Genomic DNA, 26,944 nt, shown 5'->3' on the forward strand with positions numbered 1-26,944 from the left:
TGTCTATGCCATTACCCATTTGGCCGACAAGGGATGGAAAAATCGACAGCTAAGCAAAACAAAATCCGCATGGCAGTTTAGAATTAAATATGTTCTATTTACTAATGGAGAGATGTAAAGTTGAGGAACCGAATCGTTTATGTGTTTTCCGGATGAGGGGAAAAGGATATGAGAATTCACGTTCTCCTTTATGTGGGGGAGAAACATCAAAGTGGGGTACTACTGCATATAGAATTTCAATATAGGCTGAGATACAAGGGATTTCAAAGAACTTCTTTAACAAAATGGTAGATAGTTAAGATTTATTTTAATTTTTCAATCTGAAAAAAAAAACAACAAACCCCAAAACAAAAAACCAAACTATACTCATATATACAGTGCTGACATTTTCAAAGCGCTTCCATGAGGACACGCTGTCTCTCTTCCATCGTAGGACAGTCTTGTACACGCCACAGTAAGATGTACAAGGAGCGATCGCAGGAGCAGTCACCCCGAGGGCGTGGCTTTACATTTCAATACCGAGAAACAGCCGCCCGCACTTTGCGTCCTGCTCACAACGCCTGCCTGCAGCCCAGCGCGGTTCCCCTCCGGGCCGTCGGAACTTTCCGCCTCTAACGCCAGCGGCCGCCTGGAGTCCCATCCTCCCCACACCCAAACTTGATGAGAAATGTGCCATTTAAAAATAACAGCCGATGGTTTATCAACGGGCACAGTGACGCTGACTCACCCAAAGAGGTGTCAAAAAACTGCACGAGAGGAATAAATAAATAAAGCTGCTGCAGTCGTTTGCGCTCTAGTTCAGCACACGCAGAAGCCTGCCCTGGACGTTTGATACGACACAGCGAACGTGCACAAACCGACCTGGTAAAGGTTCAAGACTCACACTCGGTGGTGGTGGTTCACACGCGTCCACTCGGGCTGCCGGCGAGCTGTGTTCTGACATGAGGCACTAGGTCTGAGCAAGCCACACCCCCGCCTTACGTCACGTCCCGTTGCATACCAGTGACTTCTTTGAAATGAAAAATAATAAACACTTCGGGACACAGTGCACTTTAATGACATACAGCATTGGAAATCTTTCAGACAGAGGTCTGAAAACAGCCTTCGAATGCAAGCCGACGCTTCACACGCATACGGTCTTCCTTTCTTTTCTATGCTCAGTTTCAACAGCCCTGGAACAAATACCCATCACTAAGCCCGGATGTACATTCGTGGCCGTTTTCCTCTCTTCTACGGCAGGCAGTGTTCATGAGGCAAAGCGTGACCCAGAGTCGCAGTTCAAGTCCGACAAGGGCTCCGCTCACGGCGGTCATTCGGTTTCCGGCTCCTTTTGTTTGGCACCTGTTGGTAGAGGGACAACGAGTTTCAAAGGGACATGGGAATCCGTGGCAGCTGAGCGTGCTCCTCCACGTTGGAGGCTTCTGCGTACCTGCGTGTCTGCAGGGGACACGCAGGGGACACGCAGGAGACGGAGCAGGCGGGATCCGGGTTCCTCACCTCCCACCATGACTGCAGCACACTTTTAATCCGTATCACGTATTGTATTTTTATCTTTTGGATTTTTTTTTCTTTATTGATTTTGAGAGAGAGAGAGAGCAATATTGATGAGAGAGAACACTGACTGGCTGCCTCCTGCACGCCCCCCACTGGGGATCAGGCCCACAACCTGGGCATGTGCCCTGACTGGGAGTCGAACCGGCGACCTCTGGGTGCGTGGATCAATCTCCGAGCCACATGGCTGGGCTGTGTCACGTACTGTAATTCCAAATATGCAAGATTGAATTCGCAAGAGAAAAGGGTTCCACTGCTAAAGAATTTCACAAAAAATGCGTACTGACGTTTTAGTGAAGATGCAAAGTACTTCCACTGTACAGATAAAAGTGTTCTTAAAAAGGCACGGAGCAGCCCTGGCCGGTGTTGCTCAGTGGTTGGAGTGTCGGCCCTGGACCAGAGTCCCGGGTTTGGGTCCCACTAAGGGCATGGACCTCCGTTGCAGTTTGTCCCCAGCCCTGGTTGGGGTCGTGTGGGTGGCAGCCAGTTGATGTGTCTCTCTCACATCCACGTTTCTTTCTCTCCCTCCCTCCCACTCTATCTGAAGATAAATGCAAAAATGTCCTCGCGTGAGGATTAAAAAAAAAAGCACGAAGCATGTTTAAGGAGAACTGACCTGGCCGGGAACTTTCCAGAACGGGTTGGTGGGAGAGCTGCCATTTTCCTCATCACAGCTCTCTCCGCCGTTCTCCTCTGACGCTAGACTTTTGAAAGAGAGACACGTCTCTAAAAAATAAGCGGCTAAAAAATTGTGGCCACTGTTCCCAGACTGCTTACTCATTGGTTGTATGGGTAGATACTTGGGTTCCTTTGGACAGTTAAGTTTGACAACGAAAGAGGAAAAAAAAATGGTGTGATGTTAGATGAATATCCTTCAAGGGAAATCGTGTCCACTATCCGGTGAAAAGAATAACTCCGGTACCTTTTATTCACATAACAGTGGATGCTTTAAAAGTACACCTGGAGTCCCTGCTCTACTGGGATCACAGCTCGGGGGTCCCTTGGGACCCCCATGCCCTCGCACAGCCCAGGGATTCCTGAAGGGTGGGTGTCTTTAGGTGATAGGTCGATTGTACAAACTAGTCTCAGCTGGTCTGATTTCTGAACAAAAGAAAAAAAAAATCAATGCCGTAGTATACACACTTTAAGGTTTAACTTCCAAGAGTTCAAAGTGCACATCACTTAGTCTCCTGTCTTGGCCTCGATTTTGGACTTGGTCTGTGTGGCCCAAGGCTGGGTTGTTTGTACTTAGTGGGGGTGGGGGGGAGGGGAAAAGAGAAGAGGGTGGGGGCTGGTGGTTGCCCCTCCCCCGCTGCAGGCTCCCTGGCTGCGACCTGAGGGCTGGCTCAGAGTGACTCGGCAAAAATGAGTTTAGTCATCACTGCTGACTGGTGGTAATGTAATTTCCAAACACTATTCGTGGGGAAAAGTTTGTGCCGGGGTCTTTTGTTTTTTATATATTCAACACACTGGAAAGTTACTTTCTTTTTGAAGTGTAGACGCAGGTGTCAATAGTTAGAACCCGAAGAATCCACCCCCCTTCCCGGTTCCCAGGTAGTCGTCCTGAACAGAACGCGGAACGGAGGAGGTCTCGGCTTCGTCACGGAAAAGGTTACGATGGACTTGGCAGTGACCCCGCGATTATTCAGGCACTGCTGGGCAGAGAGGCTAAGTCAGGGTGCTTCTATAAGCCTCTCTCTCTCTCTGTCTCTCTCTCTCTCTCACCTTCACAACCACAAAGTGAAAGCAGTGGACAGAGGAACGCACAGAAAACCACCCAGCTCCAGTAGGTGAAGGTCAGAAATGGGCATCTGTACCTGGTGGGGTGAGGATCAGGGCCTGCAGAATATCCGACAGGGAAATAATACCCACGATACTATCTGCTTCATTCACTACCACCAGCCGATGGACCTGCACACGAGAAAAGCAGGCCACGTGAGCAAGTTTAAATAAAACATTTAAAGATGAAAACAGAAAAAGAACCCCCTCCCATGTACTCTATAACGAGTCCAGTCCACAAATGAGAGGAAGTTACAGTGTACAGAACCACGAAAAAGTCTTTGGCTCTAATGGTCAAATGCAATGCTGATTTGCCTGGCCACTTTTTTAAAATATTTTTTGATTTTTATTGATTTTTAGAGGAGAGAGGAAGGGAGAGGGAGAGAGAGAGAGAAACACTGATGTGAGAGCGCATCATCGATCGGCTGCCTCCTGCATGACCCCTACCAGAGATCAAGCTGGAAACACGGACATGTGCCCTGATTGAGAATTGAACCAGCAACCTTTTGGTGCAACGGGACGATGTAACCAACTGAACCACACTGGCCAGGACGATATGTCTTTTTTAAACCATGGGAATACCTTACCAGTTTACTTGATTCAACTATGATATCAGAACTTATAAATTCCATTCAATGAACATTTACAGATGACCAACCGGGTAGCACATTAGGTTCTGGGACAGGGGAACCGCATCACCCAACTGAACTTGAAGGCGCCCCCATGGGCCAGTCCTGCGATTCCTAAAGCTTGAGGCACTATTCCCTGGTGAGTGCCTGTAGGCTGGGGTGGGGATTGGGGGACCCCATCTCACTTCTGCTCTCACTATCCTGTAGGCTGGGGGTGTGCGGGGGGGGGACCCCATCTCACCTCCGCTCTATCCTATAGGCCGGGGGGGAGAGCGGGGGGGTGTGGGGGACCCCATCTCACCTCCGCTCTCACTATCCTGTAGGCTGGGGGGGGAGAAGGGGGGAGTGTGGGGGACCACATCTCACCTCCACTCTCACTATCCTGTAGGCTGGGGGGGAGTGTGGGGGACCCCATCTCACCTCCGCTCTCACTATCCTGTAGGCTGGGGGGGAGTGTGGGGGACCCCATCTCACCTCCACTCTCACTATCCTGTAGGCTCAGAGGGGGGAGCAGGGGAGGAGCGGGAGACCCCATCTCACCTCCACTCTCACTATCCTGTAGGCTCAGAGGGGGGAGCGGGGGAGGAGCGGGAGACCCCATCTCACCTCCACTCTCACTACCCTGTAGGCTGGGGGGGACTGGGGTGTGTGTGGGGGACCCCATCTCACCTCTGCTCTCACTACCCTGTAGGCTGGGGGGGTGGGGGGAAGAGTGTGGGGGACCCCATCTCACCTCTGCTCTCACTATCCTGTCCACGATAGTCTCCAGCACCTCCAGCTTACTGCACTTGACGACACCCTCGAAATACTGGGACCGGTGCTGCAGGGCCTGGGTCACCGTGATATCTAGGTTATTGTATGTCTTTTCAGCAGCAAGGTTCTGTAACAAAGGAGCACAGCGGATTACCTGCTTTCGTGTAAGTTCACACAAATGGCCAGAATCAGTCGCTTTAAAGCCACCGGACTGAAACATATCCACGTGAGTTCAGTACCAGCATCCCCGCGTAGGACGTGCCATCAGCCCCGTCCTCCTCCCAGCGATAGCTCAAGCTCACAGGGGGACCCTCACGGCTCAGCAACCTTGGTCATTGTTAAGAAGGCACACCCTCCTGATGACCCTCCCCCTATCCTCACTCCACAAGGCTCCCGACCCAATAAACAGTCTTCTGAGAGGTGGATTAACACAGGGTGAGAAGCATGGATGGATTCTCCCTAGGAGCCCCTCAGGGTTCTCATTAATCTTAGCAGGTCCCACTCAACCAAATTCCAACGGGCATATTTTCTGGTGTCTAGTATGTTCAGCAGAAAGAGTATTTAATGCTGGGGTCAACAGAAGGGGCCCCAGACAGTGTGGACATCCGGGGCCACCAAAGTTACAGTTTCCTTTCTCAGAACAATGGGAGGCTCTGAGGAAGGGCATTGAAAACGAATGAGAAGGAAAGCATCGCGTGGAGAGGTGTAGCACCAGAGTCAACCTAGCGGATATAGCCCAGGAGGGCCAACGGGGCTGGACATCAAGGGGGTGCACACAGCCACAGGCTCCTGTGCGCTAACGCATGTGCCTGTTGGTGGGATAAAGGATGTCCCCACACAGAATGACTGCCGTTTAAGATACACACACGTGCTGTGGAGATGACGGATAAACTGCACCCGAACCAACGGAGAATTATAAAATGCTACTGATATATAATGCCTTGCTAAGCCAATGAATATTAAAAGTAAAATTACTGCAGGGAGTCTATGGAATTCTCTGATAAGATCTGCATTACTCCAAAAAGCTAGAAATCATTCAATTACGGAAAACCACAGAAAGAGATTTTTAAATACGTTTTAAATGCATTTTAGATGACAGGTTTGACAAAATTAAAAATACTTACAATTACATCAAACTTGGAATAAATATCTACGACTTTCCCTAAAAATGAAAATACATGTTAGAAAAGTGTCTTAGGAACAACAGCAACAAAAAAAGACATTTAAAATCAGTCTCAATTAGGCCACAATGAAGAATTACATATTGCTGCCCTGGCAGGTTTACTCAGTGGTTAGAGCGTCGGCCTGTGGACCGAAGGGTTGAGGGTTCACTTCCTGGTCAAGGGCACACACCTGGATCAATGTGTCTCTCTCACATCGATGGTTCTCTCTCCTCCACCCCCCTCCCACTCTGTCTAAAAATCAATGGAAAAATATCCTCAAGGAAGGATTAACAAGAACCAAAGAATTACATATTGCTAAATAAAATCAACATGTCTGTTTTTATTTATTTATTTTTATCCTCACCCGAGGACATTTTTCCATTTTTTGTTCAGATAGAGCGGGAGGAGGAGAGAGAGAGAAACATCGACGTGAAAGGGACACATCGAGTAGCTGCCACCCGCACGACCCAACCAGGGCCGGGGACAAACTGCAACCGAGGTACGTGCCCTTAGTGGGAACCGAACCCGGGTCTCTCTCACCACAGGCCGACGCTCTAACTGCTGAGCCAAACCGGCCAGGGCAACACATCTGTTTTTAAATGAACCTGAAATTCTGTCTTACTGGAAAATATGAAAATAAGCCAGTTTAATATCCTTAATGCTGAATGTATTCACCAGGCCCAAAGGTTCATTTCCCCCACGCATCTCCTGTGCGAGGCCCTTTGACAGTAACGTCACAGACAAACAGCGTTTTTGTTTTATGGCCACACACACACACCTGACTCGTCCACCACAGGTAAGGCTGACACCCGTCTCTCCACAAAGACGTTCAGGGCTTTGATGATGGGCGTGTCCGGGTGGATGAAGGCGATGTTGTGGTAGGTCCCGATGCCCAACGCGTCCAGGTTCTGCTTCATGAAGGCGGGCTTTGGCATGTCGGACATCTGAACGGGAGGGTAAGGGCAAAGGCTCTAGGGCCCGAACGGGCCCTCGGAACCTTCACAGGTCTACATGCATGAAAAACTAGCACGACAGATTCAAGTCAGTCTTTCCTGGCCATATACCTGCACGTCTGAATTAACAGGAAAGTGTTACACGGAAGAAGTGTTGTTCGGACCAGCTGACAGGTCTAGCGAATTAACTGCGTGGGAAGATATCGCAAAGCCCTACTGTACACATCCCCCTACTCACCCACTGAAGAAGAGGACAGAAGGGAAAACAGGTCTACTTGGGAATGAAGACTCAGAAGCCACCAGGAACCCCCTGGCCCTGCCGTCCCCACTAGGTACCGCTTACAAAAGCCCCACACATTTCCAGGTGTCTGACGGTGGCTGTCGGAGCTGAGCTCGTCCTCACCCTGTCCCACCTCTATTTACATCCTGAACGGTCCCCTGGAGGACTCCAATTTTTGTCTCCTAGGAATAAAGGCCAAGCCAACTGCACAGAATTGCAAGAACCTTTAAAAGTTCACGTTTCTTTCTTTGTTTTTTTTTCACGGCTGTGATAAAGGAGGAGGGAGAAGCCAGGAGAGAGAAGTCTGGGATCACGTTGGACTAAAACAAAACAGGGTCTACGGTTTCAAAGATCCACCTTTTAGAAAGGGTACAGTTGATTCCATCCGCCTGGTGTACCTTATAATTATCAGGAAAAGATGAACAATTAGCAGAAACAAAACGTTCAAGTCAAAGAGTTCATCAAATCATGAGACTCCTAGAAATTTAGAGAAAAAAAAAGAAAGGCCTATTAGGTCACCTAGCCCACCGAGCCGCAGGAGGGCCCAGTCCACACAGTCCCTCGAGCTACCTGCCAAACACGTCCAAGGGGAGCGCTCCTCTCCCTCAGAAAACCGGCGCACAGTCAGTAAAACCAGGTCCTGAAACTCCTTTGACTCTGTTTCCATCTGAAAACCTCTAGCTGTTCAGCTGTTCTACTAGCATGATTCTAACTACCATATTGGTCCAAATATAAGGCAGTGCCGGCCAGGGCAAGCTCTCCTTTCCACGGGAGCGAACCCGGAGGCCAGTGCAGACGGCTGCTCCCTTCCCGTGGCAGCGAAGCCCGGGGAAGGCGCTGGGACCCGACCACTTCGCACGTGGGCGACCAGGGGAGCCGGGGTGGGTGGGCGCTGAGAAAGGCCGCCGGTCGGCCTCCGTGGCAGTCACTCAACCTCGCTCGCTTTCATCACCGACAGACCGGGATTAATAAAAACACCCACCTGAGAGGGTGCGGTGAGGGTTAGATTTATGCTTCCGAAATAAGTCAGGACAGTGCCTGACTTCTCGAAGATGCTGAGCAGCACTCAGTTCTCAAGATCGGTATTACTTAAAATGCACGGGCTTGAGCCTGGCGCGTGGGTCTTCCACGCCTGCCGCGTCCCGGTCCCGGGAAAGCTCAGTGCGAAGGTGACCGTGTCCTCAGCCCACGCCACATCAGGCCTGGCCCACGACAGCCAGAGGTTCCCCAGTCTTCCCTGGACCGGCTTTCTCCCAAGCCCCACGCCTTTTTGTGAACGGCTCTCCTTCCTACCTTCTTCCTTAGCATTCATGTAAACGTGAAGAGTGTCACTTTTCCACGTAAACTATTAAAATATGGGACTGGTTTGACGGGCAGCAGCTTCTCGCTGTCACCAAGCCCTCCGTGCTCCGTGGCAGGGTGGGGCCGTTCTGACACCGTGGGGAAGGCAATGTCCGAGCTCGTCTGGTGTGCATTTTTAATGCCTAGTATCTTCTTAAAAAACAACAACAAAAGACTCTTGAAAGGATCTCTTCTGAACCGCGAATGAGGCTGCCTACCTGTTCTAGCTGACCAATTACCTGTCGCCTCAAATTCAGTGCATGTCCTTAAAAGAAAAAAGGTCCAATTCAGTGCCTATCACTCAAAGGACAAATTTAAAGCCCTCCTGTGAACACCCTGGTCTGTCTGAGCCTCTGAAACCTGCCGACCAAAGATGGTCTGTTTTGCGTGATTAGAAACCCTCTCTTCCGAATGCAGCTGAGAAAACCTACGGATGCCGTAGCCCTAATTTGGACCAACATGGTATTTTCGCGCCAAAATTTTACTTGCTTTGGGTTTGCCCCTCATGTTTGCCGTTAATATATTGAGCTAATTCTGGGGACAGTACTTTTTGAATATATGTTTCTAAAACCATGATCCCAATAAAGCATCATAGGCAATTAGCTATAAATACTGGCTTGATTTATCTTGTAGCAGTTCCTTAATTAGACTGAGTGCAAATTAGAATACTTTAGGTGATAAAATATTCTAATTTAAATAGAGGATTCCAAGTGACTTTAATCTTTTGATTCTTGCCCAGGGAGGTGATCACTGTTTGACTGGAATCAACTTCTGCGAACGTGCAATTCAAACAGTATCGTAAGTTGAGAAACTGAAATTTAGAAAGGGGGCCGCAAGACTAAGGATTTCTCCTCCTGAGGGGACCAGAACCCAGTTTACGTGAAGTAAAGCAGTTAAAGTAGATGCAACTACGTCTTTAGAAACACTGAAAACTACTTACAAAAAGCTGGAGGAACTTGAGGATTCTTTTGTGGGTAAGGATATAAAGTGCATTCCCACTGATAGGGTCAATAACTGGCAATCTGTGGATTTTATTTTTGATCAACGAGTTTACAGCATCGAAGAGGCTGTGGGAAGAGCCATTAAAGTTGTTAGGAGGCTTTAAGGACAAATTAGAAAACTGCGGACCACCCCTGCCATCAACAGCATTTTCAGTGTCTTTATAGTACAACCCTAAGAGGATGACTGACTTAAAACAGTGTTTCGGAAAATTGTTACATTGAAGATCTCAGTAAAATGATTTTTTTTTCCCCCCTTCACAATCTGTGTTAATAATGAATCTTAAACACAAGGGTGAGCTACGAATCATTCGTGGTTTTTCAGAAGCACATTTAATGTTTTCATTTGAGAAATGACAGACGCCAACCTCTAGGAACCTCAGCAGTCGCGGAGCCCCTGGACTGGCCGGTGGCTGCACAGACTGCTGGCCGCCTCCTTGCCGGGCCAGCCGTTCTGGGCAGCTCGGGCCTCCCTTGTGACTGCCAACCAGGAGGCGTGGTGGGTGCATTTGTTTGTTGGAACTTGGGGAAAAAATACTAAAAAAAAAAAAATCCATATTCTACTTTTTCTCGCTGGGGTTCTAGAGTTAAGAGTGCTTACATACCAACATGGGAATGTACCAGAGCCGCCCCAGAAGGCTGGGATCAAAATGTATGGGCTGGAAGACTTCCGAGGGGGCAGCCCCTGCTGGACCACCCCTGGACCGATGGCTAATAGAGACGGATTTTTCAGCTTCAGAGTTTGTCAGGACCACTGGGAAGTTGTTTTAATACATGGTCCTGGGCACAACTCTACACAGACCGATTTCACAGGTGGGGGAGAGCCCAGGAACCTGCTTTTTTTTTGGGGGGGGGGTCTGCAGTTTTAATGAGCTTCATAGATGATTTCTGGTCCAGGTGATCTGGATTTTAAGACAGCTTAGTCTGACCGTCTTCCTAGCCCATTATCTGTCCTTCGCACCAACAACGACTGTGATTTCTACCGTCTCTAGATTTACTGAATTTAATATTTGGAGTTAAGGAGGCTGACCCTTCCCTATTTAAAAAAAAAAAAAATCTATCAACCAATCAATCATGGTAACAAAACAGATGAACCTGAATGAACGCGTTCGAGGGAGAACGGCGCATGTTACTTACCTTGCGTCGGGAGATATGTTCACTAAAGGCTTAAATGTTTCTTGTAAATAAAGCTCTGTATTTATAGAAAGAAAAGACGTCATTAGTAACACATCTGCGTTCGCAATGATTACATAAATTACAATACCCTTCAATGTATAGATAAGAATTAGGGTAAAGCCCTGGCCAGTTTGGCTCAGCGGTTAGAGTGTCGGCCTGCGGTCCGGAGAGACCCGGGTTCGGTTCCCGCTAAGGGCACGTACTTCGGTTGCAGTTTGTCCCCGGCCCTGGTTGGTCGTGCGGGTGGCAGCCACTCGATGTGTCCCTTCACATCGATGTTTCTCTCTCCCTTTCTCTCTCTCCCTCCCACTCTAGCTGTACAAAAAATGGAAAAATATCCTCGGGTGAGGGAAAAAAATAAAAAAAGAATTAGGGTAAAAACCCAAATAGAATTTAATTTACTGAGAACGACCACAATTCTTTCTATATGGCTATATGTTCATTCTATATGGCTAACCTAAATGATTCCCAGCTGCTTCCAGGGTGCTGCCTTTATGGAACAATGAAATATTGAAAAATAGTATTTATAAGAGACGTCGTAAAAAGAAGTCAAGAAATACGATAAAAGAAGTGCCAGCAGAGGGCGCTAGGTGCCACAACGATACTACCACCCTCCGGAGAGGCCGCGTTCATGAAATCCTTTCGAACGGATTTCCATAAGTCAAAAGAGAAAAAAAAAAGTTCTAACAAACTTTGTCCTTTAAATGTCCTTACGCTTTATTTGACCAAACTCACGCTCAAAATCCACGGCACCCTGGGGGATCCTGCTGGTCTGCAGAAATTATCTTTGTAAAGATCAACTCACTAATTTACTGAGGTTTCTACACAGAAGTCACGCGAGGATGTCTTGGCATTATTATCACGACCACCGAATAACCATGGAGTGCCAAAAGGCAAACCTGGCCTAACACCCCTTGTAAGTAGGATCTGATAAAACGGTCTTGGTGCTCGGTACAGTCCATTCACGCCATGACAGGCCGTGCTGAGGTATGCTCCCAGGCCGACTCTGTTCAGGTTGAGTTGACAGAACTATCGTAAATCAAATCTGTCACTCCATGAAAAGTCTAGGTCACATGGGATTAACAGTCCCCCAGCCCTTCAGGGAATTCTAACGATGTTTGGATTTCACAGCGAGTCACAAAGGCTGCCTATCATACCAAGCAGAGTATGTGTAGTACAAAGCTAAACCTCGTTTTTAAATTCAAAGTTTCCTTCAGCTGGTCCCTCTGTTTCTCTCTGGGTTTTTCCCATAACCCCTAAAGGCTCCCTCCTCAGGGATTCCTGCTCCCAGTCCTCGGCCCTGCTCCCCTGACCCAGCACGAAGGGCTCATGGACACAGAACAGTTTCACAGTCGTGTAATGTGAATTTTAAAAGACTGGCTCTATGTCAGCAAGGGCACTGTGACTATAAAGGGTGAACTTTAATGTTACGAACAGAAGGAAGCAATCCTGACATTATGTTCGTGTTATCTGATCGCAGTCATCGAGTTCAAGGTTGTTTGTTCTGTTTCTCCATAACTGGTAAAGAAATAATTATTAACTTTAAATAAGTACAGGCCTTTGTTTTTGTGAATCTTAGGCATTTCTTTGGTGCATTTTCTATACAAGGGCACATTTTTGCTTGGGGGTAATACTTCACAGAGATATGGTGACCCCAAGGGGGCAGGGACGTGGACACTGGTGAGCTTACTGATTAGCTTCACATCTCAAACACCAGCCACCTGCTCGCTGTACATTTCTATTAAACGGAGTGGGTAATACGCATGTCGTGTGGCATACTATCAAAACTGAGATGGAAAGAAATGTGTTTTTTTTTTGTTTGTTTTTTTTTTTTTTCCTCACCCGAGGACATTTTTCCATTTTTTGTTCAGGTAGAGTGGGAGGGAGAGAGAGGAGCAGAGACAGAGAGAGAAACATCGACGTGAAAGGGACACATCGAGTGGCTGCCATCCGCACAACCGACCAGGGCTGGGGACAAACTGCAACCGAGGTACGCGCCCTTAGCGGGAACCGAACCCGGGTCTCTCAGGACCACAGGCCGACGCTCTAACCGCTGAGCCAAACCGGCCAGGGCGAAAGAAATGTTTTAATGAATGTAACATCCTTAAGCAGAGAGAGAAGGATCTGTGAAATGAGAATATATTTTATACCCTAAGTAGAACATTTTTTCCCGATATTAAAAGGTTTTAAACATCCAACAGTTCTTACCCCTCCACGTTTCAATCTTATGTTCCTCTAATTCATAAATCTGTACCTGAAAATAAGAAAGAAATTCTTATGTACAAATGTTCATACCACATAAGAAAAATTGCTTTATCACTACTGCTGAGTCCTGTAACTCAGCAGACGGCAACAACCAAGAAAATTCAACACTGGAAACAAATGAGAAACAATGTTCTACATTTTTTGAAGAGAAATGTTCTATCAATTTAAAACACAACAAACCAGTCTAACATATTTTCATTTGAAAATTTCTGATACACCAAAATTTGAACACACACACAAAGAGCCCTGGCCAGTGTGGTTCCGTGGGTCGAGCATCAGCCTGCACACTGAAGGGTCACAGGTTCGATTCCCGGTCAAGGGCATGAAAATTAACCACGAGCAAGTCTTTTTCCAACTGGCAGGAACGCGTCAAAATGGAAATTTCTTCAATTTTCATTTTTATTTCTTTAAAACCCCAGAATACATATAGTTCTTGTTATATAATTTCGGGGGTTAAGTACATGATGTTGTACTCCCAACAACAGGCCATGAAGGTCGGTCAGTCCGGTGGCCTTTTCATGTCAAAGAGTGAGGCTGTCACTGGTAATAGCCACTCAGACAGGAGCAGTGTGAGGGGCTGCCTGCATCCATGGGTCCAGGCAGAGTCTCAGCGTGACAAGGTGCTGGTCAATGTCACACACTGAGTGAAACCTAAGAACATCTAGGCAATAAGCGAGCACACAGAATTCCGCTACCTGGGAATTCCTGAAAATCGAATAAAGAAGCTACTGCCTTTTATTTTTCCTGAGACAACCTTCTTCAAGCTTCAGACATGTGACTGATTATTACAGAGGTTCCCTGCACATTATATATATTTGGAGGAATCAACCAACAGCACCACCCCTGTACCAAAAAACCCCCAACCCCCTACAAAAATCTTAAAATGCGCGCGCGCACACACACACACACACACACACACACACACACAACCCCTATTCACATACATAGAACACAGCTCCAATCAATGACACAGGATTTCTGAAACTTACCATGGGTGATTTATAGTATCTATGTAGTATATTTATGAAATCTGTAATTGTTAGCATTCCTGGAACAAAGAATTACATGTTAAATACGAAACTATGAAAACAAAGCAGAAACATTTCAAATGACAGGCAAACCTGGAATAGTTACTAGAGCAGCTTCTAAAGTATACGTATCAAGCACAGTTTAATACATTATTTAAAGCTATTGCTCTGTTAATTATCTACCGGGAGCTAAGATACACAAATTTAGCTGACACTGAACCTGACAGTAACTGGAATTAATCACAGTATTTGGCAAGTCAATGAGAGAAAACGGAATGATTGTTATAAAACATCTTGAAACACTTGCAGCTACACGTAAATAATTTAAAATACTTTAAAATACGATCAAGTGTTCCAGAGCATGGGAAGCATGATACTTCTGGGGACACGTGGGTTGTTTCCTGAGACGCATTCTGGAAATAGAGGTTTTACCAGTCATGATGGTAAAGCACCTACTACGTGCTGGCCGCAGGGACCACACGGTGTCACTGTAACCGAGGACACTAACCACTGCACAGCGATGACTGCACCAGCAGGGACGGCACCCGCTGCCTGCCATGACTTCCGAGTTCAGATGTTACAAGTTACACTCTGCTTTAACAGTATAACAAATAATTTGGCGAAGGTACTGATCACTTTACATAGTTTCGTTCGCCCTGTCCAAAGGTGTTCTCCCACCAGGAAGCGGGGGGGGGGGGAGGCACAGGTGTGCAAGCGTGAGCAGACGGGGCTGACAGACAGACCCTGGTCTCTGGGCTCACAGGATTGGGCACGTAAGATCCTCCAGAGACAATAGGTGCTAAATCAAAGGAAACGCAATAAAAGTAGATGCGTGATTTAGAGCTGACTAGCGACCCTATCTTACCCGGATACAAAAGCAAGAATGTTCTTTAACTGGGTAACAAGTTCACAAGCGTGAGTTCCGCCAGCACCTGTTACATTTCTGCTTGTAAGGGTTCCCACCGTGGACTTTTCTCCGGGACCACACCGCTTACCTACAAAACTTTGCTTTTTACTCTCCCACAGTGGCGCGGCTCGAACGCCATTGGCTACTAAGGCAAAGAAGGCCTTTTTAACCTGGAGACAAATGAGAGAAACAACACACACTGTAAAAGTCCACGTCAGGTAGAAAAACGCCTTCGGCGAAAACATTCAACCAAGTCTTACCAGTTATCGTCAACCTTAAGTTTTCAAAACTAACAAGAATGGAATTGATGAACACCCGCAAAACCACTTTGGTGTTCTATTTACAGGTATGTAGGGGCTGGAGATTCTTTTTTTGAAATGGAAACAATATAGTTAATTTGTATACAGAGACTTTATAGAGCAATTAAAACCACGTTAAAGAATTAAACGTCAGAGTTTAATTTCTCCTGTGTGCAGTCCTTAGTTCATTTGAAAACACTGGCGTTATATCAAATTGCTTGAAATGAAAATTTGTTTTTCGTATGTTCAGTAACAAAATAAGCGAGCTTGCTCATGTCCCCGAGGCTGAGAAGGAGGGGGTCTGACGGATGTAATTTACTGGTATTTTCATATCTCTGAGAAACAGAGCTCCCGCTGTGCCTGCGATGGGTCGACCCTGCTCAGGTCACATTCGAGTACGGTCCCTCACTGAACCCTCCCGACAAACACCCCTGGGAACCGTGGCAGGTGAAGAAGTCACCAGAAGTGATGGTTTATTAAAAGCCCAAAGTCCAGGGCCGAAAAGGATCCCCTACATACAGACAGCAAATAGGGAAAATGGTTTGACTTAATAGCCAAAAAACGAAAAGAAAAAAAAAAACCCAAATCAAAGCCCATGTCAAGTGTCACTTGGAGCTGCTACATAACCGTGCTGCTGTGACCTACCGGCGGCATCGTGCGGCAGCGAACATCGCCCCAGTGTCTCTGGAGCCACATCTTGAACCAGGAATCACTACGATATTCACACGGTCCGGACACTTGCTTTCTCTGTTGCCGCATTTACTCGGACCCAAATTTGGGGAATAGGATTCCTGAATCCAAGATGTGTCAGCTGAGGCAGAGACACATGCTGCGGACGCACAGCCCGGTACGCGGCCGTCAGAAACCGGTCGTGCGCTGAGCAGCCACGTCTGAGCGGGGGCACCGCCGACCCCGAGCACGGCAACAGCAGGGAGCCAGCAAAACCCAGGAAGGCGCCGGTCGATGGCCAGGGGCCAGTAAGAAGTGAAGGGGAGAAGCGCCCTCACTTGGGCAGGGGAAGGTACGACGAGGGGACACGACGGAAGATCCTGGAGCTTTTCGGCTCGGGTTCTACCCCTCTCTGAGCCCTGACGTTCTGAGTGATGACGTGGGACTGACGGGTGGCCGCAGAGATTCGCTGGGCTTGTAGGTGAGGCAGGCGTGGCATCGGCCCTTAGAGCCAAGGATGGAATGCTTCAATTTCCCACTCTGTGCTGATCCCACCAGGAGCAGGCAGGGATAGAAAGATTTACGGCTTTCATGCCCCCTCCACGCACCACCGGCATGTCACACATCATGGAGGGAGTCACGACTCCACCTCCAAAGACCTAATGGAATATGCTACCGTGGACGAGAGATCTACCCCCAGTGCCTCAACGGAGTTTCAAAGCGCCCGGCTCTGCAATGCACGCTGCTCTGGTGCCCTTCTCTGCACCAAGGAGATCTTCCGTGGCTTTTTTTTTTTTTTTAATCCTTGCCCAAGAACATTTTTGCATTTATCTTCAGGTAGAGTGGGAGGGAGAGAGGGGGAAGAGAGAGAGAGAGAGAAACATCAGTGTGAGAGACACACTGACTGGTTGCCATGCACACCACTCCAATGGGGGTGGGGCTGGGGACAAACTGCAACTGTGGTACGTGCCCTTAGTGGGAACCGAACCCAGGACTCTCTGGTCTGCAGGCCAACGCTCTAACTGCTGAGCCAAACCGGCCAGGGCTGCCTTAGCTTTTTAAAGCATGTGTGTGGAGTTGTTTGAGGAGCAATTTAAAGCTTTAATTATAAAGTTCTTCACAACGATAGAGGACATGGGGTGTTACCAATTCACTGATAAGCAGCATTAAAAAACAAAGAATCAGCCCAGCTGGTATGGCTCAGGGGTTGAGCGTAGACCCTGCACCAAGAGGTCATCGGTTCCATTCCCGGTCAGGGCACATGCCCAGGGTGTGGGCCTGATCCCCAGTGGGGGCATGCAGGAGGTGGCCAATCATGTTCTCTCTCATCGATGTTTCTATCTCCCTCTCCCTCTCCCTTCCTCTCTCTCTAAAATCAATAAAGAAACAAAAAATTAAAAAAAAAAAAAAAAAGGATCAGGACAATCTTGTTTTAACCAGGAAAAAAACTCCTGGGGGGTTGGGAGTGTCCTAAGGGCTGCTGAGAATTTCTTTTCAACTGATACTCTATTTGCTTAACCTGTTATCACTTTTTTTTTTTTATCCTCGCCTGAGGATATTTTTCCATTTTTTGTACAGATAGAGTGGGAGGGAGAGAGAGGAAGAGAGAGAGAGAGAGAAACATCGACGTGAAGGGACACATCGAGTGCCTGCCACCCACACGACCAACCAGGGCCGGGGACAAACTGCAACCAAAGTACGTGCCCTTAGCGGGAACCGAACCCGGGTCTCTCCGGACCACAGGCCGACGCTCTAACCGCTGAGCCAAACTGGCCAAGGCTGTTATCACTTTTAAACTTTACTTTGTAAGAGGGGTTTCATGGGATAAAAAAAATAAAATGGAAAATTTAAATATAGAAATGATTTTTAAAAAATAGTAAGCGGGCCAAAACTCAGTAAATAAAAGACGCCATATCTGGAAAAAAAAAAAAATAGTAAGCAGGGCCTACGCTATTCTGAGACCTGCTGACAAATCAATAGCCCAGTAGCACATCTGTGTTCCAGAAAACAGGACTCTGCTTCCTCTGATGTGTTTTCCACAGATTTTGTAGTAATTCAATGGATGGTGGAGCTTTTATTTTATTAATAATCCTCACCCGAGGACATTTTTCCTTTTTTTTTTGTTGTTGTTGTTCAGATAGAGTGGGAGGGAGAGAGAGAGAAACATCGACGTGAAAGGGACACATCGAGGGGTGTGACCAACCCGGGCCGGGGACAAACCACAACCGAGGTACATGCCCTTAGCGGGAACCAAACCCGGGACCGCAGGCCAACGCTCCAACCGCTGAGCCAAACCAGTCAGGGCGATTGTGGAGCTTTTAAAATTAATGCTGATGAAGAGCTAAAACTCTGTAAAGCTGTCCAATTTGGGTTCTTCCGTTACATCAGAGCTTGTCACATGGACTTAGCAATACCGGCATCCTTCCCATCTTTATGGCTCTCCCCAGCCTAGAGGGCCCGGCTCTTAGCAATGAGAGCTAAGACCCCCCACAATCCAGCCGCAGGCCTGACCCCAACAGCTCCAGCAGACTCCTTAGCCTCTGAACTACGTCTCAACGCTCCTTCCAGTTCAAATGGACCAACCTTCCACTCTACCTATTAAAGCCAATGAATTCACCTTCAACTTCTGACTCCACAGCAAAACCTGCGCACATCACTCCAATCAAAGCCGAGACCCTCTTCTATCCTCGGGGCACCCAACAAACCCTCTGTCACTGCGGAGCTTCAGCTGGGACTCCTTAGGTTTAAAAATGGCAGACTAAAAACATTTCTGACCACCTTCCCCTTTCTTTTTTGTTAATCCTCACCAGGATATTTTCCCATTGATTTTTTTTTTTTTTTTTTTAAAGAGAGAGTGGAAAGGAGGGAGTGGGAGAGAGAGAAACAATGATGTGAGAGAGACACATCGATTGGTTGCCTCCCACACAACCCGGACTGGGGCCAGGGATTGAACCTGCAACCCAGGTACGTGCCCTTGACCAGAAATCAAACCCATGACTCTTCGGTCCGTGGGCTGAGGCTCTAGCCGCTGAGCCAAACCAGCCAGGGTGGGTCCTATGGTTTTATACGTATCCTACTTGGTGGGTCAGGAAAACAAAGAACCTTCCAAAACGTAGAACCAAAGACAACAAGAGGGAGAAACATGCCCAGCCGGTGTGGCTCAGTGGTTGAGCATCGACCTCTGCACCAAGAGGCTGCCGGTTCGATTCCCAGTCAGGGCACATGCCCAGGTTGTGGGCCCGATCCCCAGTGCAGAGGGCATGCAGGAGGCAGCCAATCGATGCTCTCTCTCACTGATGTCTCTATCTCTTCCTCTTCCTTCTTCTCTCTCTCAAACCAATGAAAAAAAATTTTTTTTTTAAAAAAGAGGGAGAGACAGGATAATAATATTCAAGGATCAATTCAGGGGGCCCAAGATCTACTAACGGATGTTGCAGAAGTTAAGGAAATAGCAGGACCCTAACCAGGTGGCTCAGCTGGTTGGCGCATCATCCCGTACACCGAAGGTTCGATTCCCAGTCAGGGCACACACCTAGGCTGTGGGTTTGATCCCTGGTTGGGGTGCATACGAAAGGCAACCAATCTATGTTTCTCTTTCATGTCCATGACTCTCTCTCTCTCTCTCTCTCAAATCAATAAAAACGTATCTTTGGGTGAGGATTCGAAGACAGAAAACAGCAGGAACAAAAACACTGAAGAAACAACGCAAGGAGATTGGCCTGAGCAAAGAGCATCATCGGTTCCCAGGGATGTCACACATAAAAGACAGAGATTAAAAAAGACACACAACAGCTTTCCCTGTGGTAGCGCTGGTGGCCAGAGGTGTAGTGACCTCCCGTCGGGACTCTGTCATGCCATCTTCACAGCAGTCTGGGCGCCGAGCACCAGGGCCCCGTGTCCACCCTCACAGCCCCGCAGTGCTCAGCGCCCCCTTTTACTCTCCTCTGGAACACGGAGCAGCTCCCACTTCACCTCCGTGTTACCTGGTCCTGAGAGCGACTGAACTCGCCGAGGAATCTTTCTAGGTATTATCTGGGTATTATCGGCGATTTCTCCTGGTTCCCAGGCACCCGTTCACGGGAGGACCTTACGCTGAAAGACTCCTGCGGCGTCTGACATGCGTCTCAGCTCGGTCCCCGGGAGGCAGAGCCCCGCGGCACAGTTTGTTGGGGACGCGATCCCAGGCGCAGGCGCGGAGGACGGAAGGGCTGACACAGGCTGGCAGGTGAGCCAGGATGTGGCCGGGTAACTACGTTGGCCACAGCTGCGGGCGGACTGACATTCGTTCCACTCGGATCGTCTCAGGACTGTCCCCCTGAGGGCGCAAGGACTGCTGACCCACCAGCTCATGTCTGCCCCTGGTCAAGGAGGCCGGAGGTGCCCCGCGCTGGGCTGAGGCTGCGGTGGCTGTCGGAACAGGTGGCGTGAACTGGCCCACGAGAGGCTTCCGATACAACCAGGAACCTCTACCCGGGCGGCCGGAGATTTAATCAACATCCTCTTCAGGGCCCGATGAGCCGTTAATTCACTCCGAGCTGAAAACTCCGACTCATCCCTCAGGACATCACGCAGCCTCCGCCACCTGTCTAGCTGCAGCCCAGACACGCCTGTCACGGCACAAACGGCGCACCTTCTGGGGCTTATTTTTGCTCACTTCATCTCAGGTTCCTGAAGATGACTATTCCTACTTTTTGTTAATAATTCATTCCGACATCATACCTGGGACTGATGCCGCCTTCCTCGCCTGCCGCCTTGGGCACCAGCCCGTTCTCCACAATTCCTCCAACATCATGAGAGCTGGGCAGCCCAGCCTCATCACATTAGGACGTGCCTCATCCGAGCCGGGTGTAACGCAGACAGGCGCCCTCCCGTGACCTCTACACCTACCTTGGGCTTTCATTTCCTCTAATCACCATTTACTGTACTTTTTCCACCGTGAAGATCATTTTCCTTGAGAAGGAGCTGAAGAGGTTCACTTCCTCCTCGTTGGCACCCGAGGCAAGAATCTGGGGCAAAAGGCCTGGCCCTGTTCTCTCTTCCCAGCTTCGAAACAAGTGAGCCCCGCCCCCCACCCGACTGCACTGTGGGTCTTACCCAGGCCCAGGGGTGCTCCCTTCTCGGAACTCACTTTTAACTCTATGCTCTTCATTCTACGCTTTTCACAGGTTCTTCTAAAGACGTGTGCTTACTTGGATACTTGCCTGTTTTTCCTTTCACAGACATGATTAACAATCATATCGACTGAAATAACTTGAGTAACAAAATAAAGTAGTAATGGATTGTAACCTAATGGGAGACATCTCTACTGCTATAAATGACTGAATAAATAAGTGGAGGGGGGAGACAGATGTCCCTTGTAGAAAAATTCCAACTCTCTCATGCAGACATTCTGCCCTGAAGGTGGGGAAGCCCTACCCCTTACACCCGCAGTGACTGTGACTGTGGGTGACTGTCCACTTGATCACATAGGGGATGAACTAACACCTGGATGCGGTGTCTCAGGGACCGGCTACTGCTGCCAGGACACACTCTCTCTCTCCACCCCCTGAGCAGTCTGCGTGGACCTGGCACGGCACAGGTCACCAATGTGCCCTGGGCTCTGCCACCCTCATGCTCTCTGTCTAAACAGCATTTGAGAGATGCTGGCTATTGTCGGGGACACTGCTTCCGGGATCTGATGGGTTGGAAGCAGCGACACCTCAGACGCCGCACGAGACGCCTGCTAACCGGACGGGGCGGCTTCGCGGTGGGGAGCGATGGCCAGGGTTCCAGACACTCCTCCACGGACAGTCCGAGCGGCTGTTCTGCACGCACGCTGCCGGCCACACAAGTCGGCCTTTTGGAAGCAATGTGCGCCAATCCGTGCAGCTCCTCCAACACGTTTACTGAGTGACGCAGCAAAGCTGCCCGGAGGGACCAGAGCAAGAGAATTCTCTGCACGGGAGCAGGCTCCTGGACCACACGGCCTAGGATCAGCAACGTCACGGCCAAGGGGGTGTGCAAAGCCCCGCCACGCACCGACAGGAGATTCAGAAGGCAGCTGACTAGGGTTTCGGGGGAAAATGAATGGCAAAAAAAAAACCACCCCAAAACAAAGACAAAAAAACCAGGCCTTTTCCTTCAGATTATTTTGCTTCTGAGAAACGGTTCCTGGCTTTCCAATGGGCCCCAGTAGGGACCGAACTACTAACGAGGAGATGTCAAGTGCCCATGCAGCCTGAGCGTCCTCGTAAATGGGGTGTTACCTGACCCACCGGCCAAATGCTGGGCGTGCACCACAGCTGGCCATGGTCAGGTGCCCATGGTGTAAGGCACGGAGCTGGCACAGGCCTGGAGAGTAAGGACACTGTCCAAGCAATGCCTCCCGCTGCTGGCGCCAGCTGCGTCACCTCCTGTCCCCGTCCACACCCACAGCCCGGGTGGGAGTTCATTCCTGTGAACCACTGCCCAACAAGGAAAGGCCGGGCTCACTCTGCAGCCGCCCCTCGCCACAGGCTGGCCCCGCATTTTTCACGTATTACTCACTCCGGCTCAATTCTAAATTCAGAAGGAAGTCAATTTCCTGGCAAGGGAAACGCGGAGAGAGAGCAGACACAGGTCGATGGCTGTCCCCTTTCTGGCGGTGGGAAACCAGTGGCCAGGATGCCGGGTTCTTGACAATGTGAGGCTAGGGTCAGACAGGTTGACCCAGCAGTTCTTCTTGGGAGTTCAGCCCTTCTAGTTCTTTTACGACTGGGATCTGTAGTAACAGCGGTAGAGGCTGCACCTGGTAAGACTACTGTTGCTTTCCTACGTTACATTGTATCTGGAGGGTTCCCACTCCTCTGTGTCAAAGAATCAGAGACTCTTCCGATTTTAGAGGGACTTTGAAGGTTACCTGGTCCGAGGTGAACTTAAGCAAAGTATTTTTTTTCTCTTTCCCTTTAATGATTTTAGAGAGGAAGGGAGAGGGAGAGATAGAAACATCGATGAGAGAGGACATGGACTGGCCGCCTCCTGCATGCCCCCCACTGGGGATCGGTCCACAACCTGGGCATGTGCCCTGGCCTCTTGGTGCATGGGTCGACGCTCAATCACTGAGCCACCCTGGCCAGGCATGCAAAGTTTTAAGATATAAATAAGGTCAATTTACAAAAATCCGTTGTATTTCTATATGCTAAAAAAAACCAACTGGAAAATAAAATGGAACAAGAACAAGACTGTTTTTACATTCCTGAGAAAGGATGCAGGCAGAGTGACCCAAGAGCCCCAGTGGCTGGTGCCAGCTGCTGGGAGTGACACAGACCAGGCTGGGGGAGGGGCAGGGAGTGGTCCCAGGGCACTGGGCAGAGCTCCCAGGGTGAAGGACACCTGACACCCCTCCCCTCCCTTCACCTTCTGCTGAGTGATCAGTGCAACCACCCTCCATGGCTCTTCGTCTGAGATGCGACCCGCAGGGCTTCTGCCCTTCTGAGCCCCCGCCCCGAGTTCCTTAGGGGTTAACTCCTGGGAACGACCCTAACAAAGTGCAGATTCCCAGGGATTCCTAGCTCTGCCGCTACGTATGGGAGAACACACCTGGAGACAAGCCTGCTTGGCAAAGACTTATGTGTAACAGAGACACCAACGCGTACATGTATGTGTGGATGGCATCTGCTATTACACTGAATGTATTAGGACTTTTCGTACATAAGTACGAGTCGTACTGGTGTAGAATGAGCTGCTTATAAGCCCAGTTTTGTTTTTTTGTTTTTGTTTTTCCCAGATAGAGTGGGAGGGAGAGAGAGGAAGGGAGAGAGAGAAACATCGTTGTGAAAGGGACACATCGAGTAGTTGCTACCTGGACGACCAACCAGGGCCGGGGACAAACTGCAACCGAGGCACATGCCCCTAGCGGGAATCGAACCCGGGTCTCTCTGGACCACAGGCCGACGCTCTAACCGCTGAGCCAAACCGGCCAGGGAGATATAAACCCAGTTTTAATACCAAAATAGTCAGATTCCAATTTTCTGCTAAAAGAGATCAATACCGTTCTCTCGGGAGATTATCCACCAGGGTCCTTTTTTTCTTTTTAACCAGTATTATTTCAAAATAATTTATGAGATGGTCTACTCAATATGAAGAAAAAAAACACCAGGGCCCACGGAGGGAGGTCGCCGTTCCGCGTTGATAGCTCAGGCGCCAACACAGCACACGGACTGCGGTCCAGCCCCCCCACCCCACGACCCGCTCTGAGGGAATTGGCCGTTTCGGCTTTGTCATTTAAGTTCTCGAACACCAGAGCTTGAGTCTCCTTATCCGTGGAAGGAGGACAATGCCGGCGTGTTCCCCATAAGGCCGCCACGAAGATGCTGAATTCAGAGACGGCCCTCAGCGCGGCTCCTGACTCATGGACAGGACCCCATTCGTGTCCGCTGGGGTTTTCTGGACTGAAATGGCCCCACGAGGCGCCACCCACACACGACCCCAGCGACCCAGGAGAACCTCGCACTCACTTGTAACGTAGTATCAAAGACCACGAGCTTTGAACTGGTTGGAACGATGTCGTAACACTTGTGTGACCTCATGAATCGCATGTAGACACCGCTTTCTGAGTCTTCTGCTAAGGAGGAAAGAAAAAACAAAACAAAACAGGCAGGTATCAGTGACAATAAAGAAGTTCCCTGACTGGATGAAGAGTACATATGAAAAACCTACTGCCGATGGACTTAATGGAAAATATGAACTGTTTCCCCCGTAAGAGTGAGGAAGAGACGCGGACACCCACGCTGGCGAATACGATGCGGGCTGGAGGTCCTCGCTGGTGCAATAAGGCAGGAAAAAACCGAGGCGTGCGGATTGAAAAGGAAAAAGCAAAACTGTCTTTATTTGCAGTCTGTATAATTTTCTACATAGAAAATACCAAAAACTCTAAAAAAAACTTTTCAGATAAAAAAAACCATGAGTTTAGCAAGGTCACAGAAGGTAGAGTTAATAAACAAAAAGCATGTACTGCATTTCTATATATTAGCCGTGAGCAACTGGAAGTTAAAGAGATAGAAACATCGATGAGAGAACATCGACGGGCCGCCTCCTGCACGCCCCCCACTGGGGATCAGGCCCACAACCTGGGCATGTGCCCGGACTGGGAATCGAACCGGTGACCTCTGGGTGCAGGGTCGGCGCGCAACCACTGAGCCACAGCGGCCGGGCCATTTTTGGACATTTATAACATCATCTGAGGGCCATACAAACTTACCAACTTAAAAATTAGCCTGCTATCGTTGGCCAGGCTGACTTGGCGGGGCGTGTGATGTCAGCTGGTATTGATTTAGTGGCCGTATGTTCCCCACCCCCGATTTACATAAACAGCACAGGACACGTGCGCCTATAGGGAAACGCAATGAACACAGTGACCACGTGGAAAGCTGTGTGTTGACGGCTGACAAAAGGAGCAGCAGTGCATTGTGGGGGTTTGCGGCATATCTATTAGTCAACTGGGTGGCACCGCCACCCGGCCAGTGGTACAGAAATCCAGGCATTATCCTTCACCCTCACTGATTTTTTTTTTGGGGGGGGCTAATCTTTACCTGAGGATATTTTTCCCAGTAATTTTTAGATAGAGTAGGAGGGAGGGAGGGAGAGAGGAAGAAAGAGAGAGAGAGATAGAGAGAGAGAGAGAGAGAGAGAGAGAGACAGACATCGATTGGCTGCCTCCCGCACAACTCCAACCGGGGCCAGGGATCAACCTGCAACCCAGGTACGTGGCATTGACCGAGAATTGAACCCTCGAACCTCTGGTTCTCACGCCGACACTCTAACCACTGAGCGGCATCAGCCAGGGCAAGCCTACTCTTAACTAATATTTAAACTACACGCTGCTGGCCAAATCCATACCCCTTGAAGTGCAAAAGAATGAAATCAAGGGGGAAACGAACTATAAGAAAACATAATAATCCATCTCCCAGGAAGGAATCCTTACAAGGTATTTTGTTCATTAATTAAACCAAGCCTTTTCATAAAAGGAACACATATTCTAGAGAAGAACATCATGACATGGCTATCTAAAATAAAATCTTAAAATACTATGAAAAGAAATATTCAAACTTTTAATTTTTTTAAACTCTCAGTTTAATGTCAAATAGTTTTTAAGGGTGCCATCTTAATTCCTTTATTGATTTAAAAAATATTTAAATAAACATTGTATTTGAAGTAACTTTAGATGTACAGAACAGCTGTGACGATGAACGGGTTCCTGGTACACCCCACACCAGGTTCCCCCTTCAGTTAACGTCTGACGTGACTGTGACACATTTGTCACAACTAATGAACCAACGTTGACATGTTATTATTTTTTTATCCTCACCCGAGGACATTTTTGCATTCACCTTCAGGGAGAGAAGAAGGAAGAGAGACAGAGAGAAACATCGATGTGAGAGAGACACATCAACTAGCTGCCACCCACACGACCCCAAACAGGGTGGGGACAAACTGCAATTGAGGTACGTGCCCTTAGCAGGAACCGAACCCAGGTCTCTCTGGTCTGCGGGCCAACACTTTAACCACTGAGCCAGACCGGCCAGGGCTCAACATATTATTTATTTAATTTATTTTTATCCTCACCCGAGGATAAAAATTTTTCCATTTTTTGTTCAGATGGAGTGGGAGGGAGAGAGAAGAAGGGAGAGAAAGAGAGAAACATCGACGTGAAAGGAACACATCGAGTGGCTGCCTCCTGCACGACCCAACCAGGGCCGGGGACAAACTGCAACCGAGGCACATGCCCTTAGCAGGAACCGAACCCGGGATTCTCTGGTCCGCAGGCCGACGCTCTAACCGCTGAGCCAGACCGGCCAGGGCTCAACATGTTATTATTAAAGGTCACATTTCACTGGGTTTCCTTAATCTCCCTAATGTCCCTTTTCTGACTCAGGATCCCGAACAGGAGGGCACATTCAGGTGTCACACTCTTCACAATGGCCACTTCTGTCGGACCAGTGACGCTGACACTGACCGTTCCCTGGGCAGGCCATCTGGAATGGCTCTCAGCTCGGACTTGTCCGATGTGTGTCTCACGATCGCAGCCTTGGGCGGAAGACCGTAGGTAAAATGCCACCTCGTCCCACCACATCAAGGGTCCCTGCTGTCAACCTGATTGATCACCTGCTCACCTGGCTCAGGTAGGAGCTGTCAGG

General features: G+C 48.8%; 1 protein-coding gene across 2 annotated transcripts in view; it reads right to left on the minus strand.

Annotated features, from left to right (window-relative positions):
• Positions 1-347: 347 nt before the first annotated feature.
• Positions 348-26,944, minus strand: part of PRKAG2 (protein kinase AMP-activated non-catalytic subunit gamma 2) — a 195,827-nt gene continuing 169,230 nt past the window's right edge. Inside the window, exons 6-16 of one of the 2 annotated variants that reach the window (XM_036246381.1) lie at positions 24,266-24,369; positions 14,912-14,993; positions 13,878-13,936; positions 12,832-12,877; positions 10,585-10,639; positions 9,390-9,516; positions 6,654-6,819; positions 5,837-5,874; positions 4,693-4,839; positions 3,369-3,462; positions 348-1,341 (exon numbers count right to left, since the gene is read on the minus strand). In XM_036246381.1, coding sequence (XP_036102274.1) covers positions 1,310-1,341; positions 3,369-3,462; positions 4,693-4,839; positions 5,837-5,874; positions 6,654-6,819; positions 9,390-9,516; positions 10,585-10,639; positions 12,832-12,877; positions 13,878-13,936; positions 14,912-14,993; positions 24,266-24,369 — 950 coding nt within the window. In that variant the 3' untranslated portion in view covers positions 348-1,309. Of the gene's footprint in view, positions 1,342-3,368; positions 3,463-4,692; positions 4,840-5,836; positions 5,875-6,653; positions 6,820-9,389; positions 9,517-10,584; positions 10,640-12,831; positions 12,878-13,877; positions 13,937-14,911; positions 14,994-24,265; positions 24,373-26,944 lie in introns of both variants that reach the window. The other variant, XM_036246380.1, reaches the window with a different exon arrangement.

Source organism: Molossus molossus, unplaced genomic scaffold (assembly GCF_014108415.1).
Source record: "Molossus molossus isolate mMolMol1 unplaced genomic scaffold, mMolMol1.p scaffold_m16_p_7, whole genome shotgun sequence".
In the NCBI taxonomy this organism is placed as follows: Eukaryota; Metazoa; Chordata; class Mammalia; order Chiroptera; family Molossidae; genus Molossus; species Molossus molossus.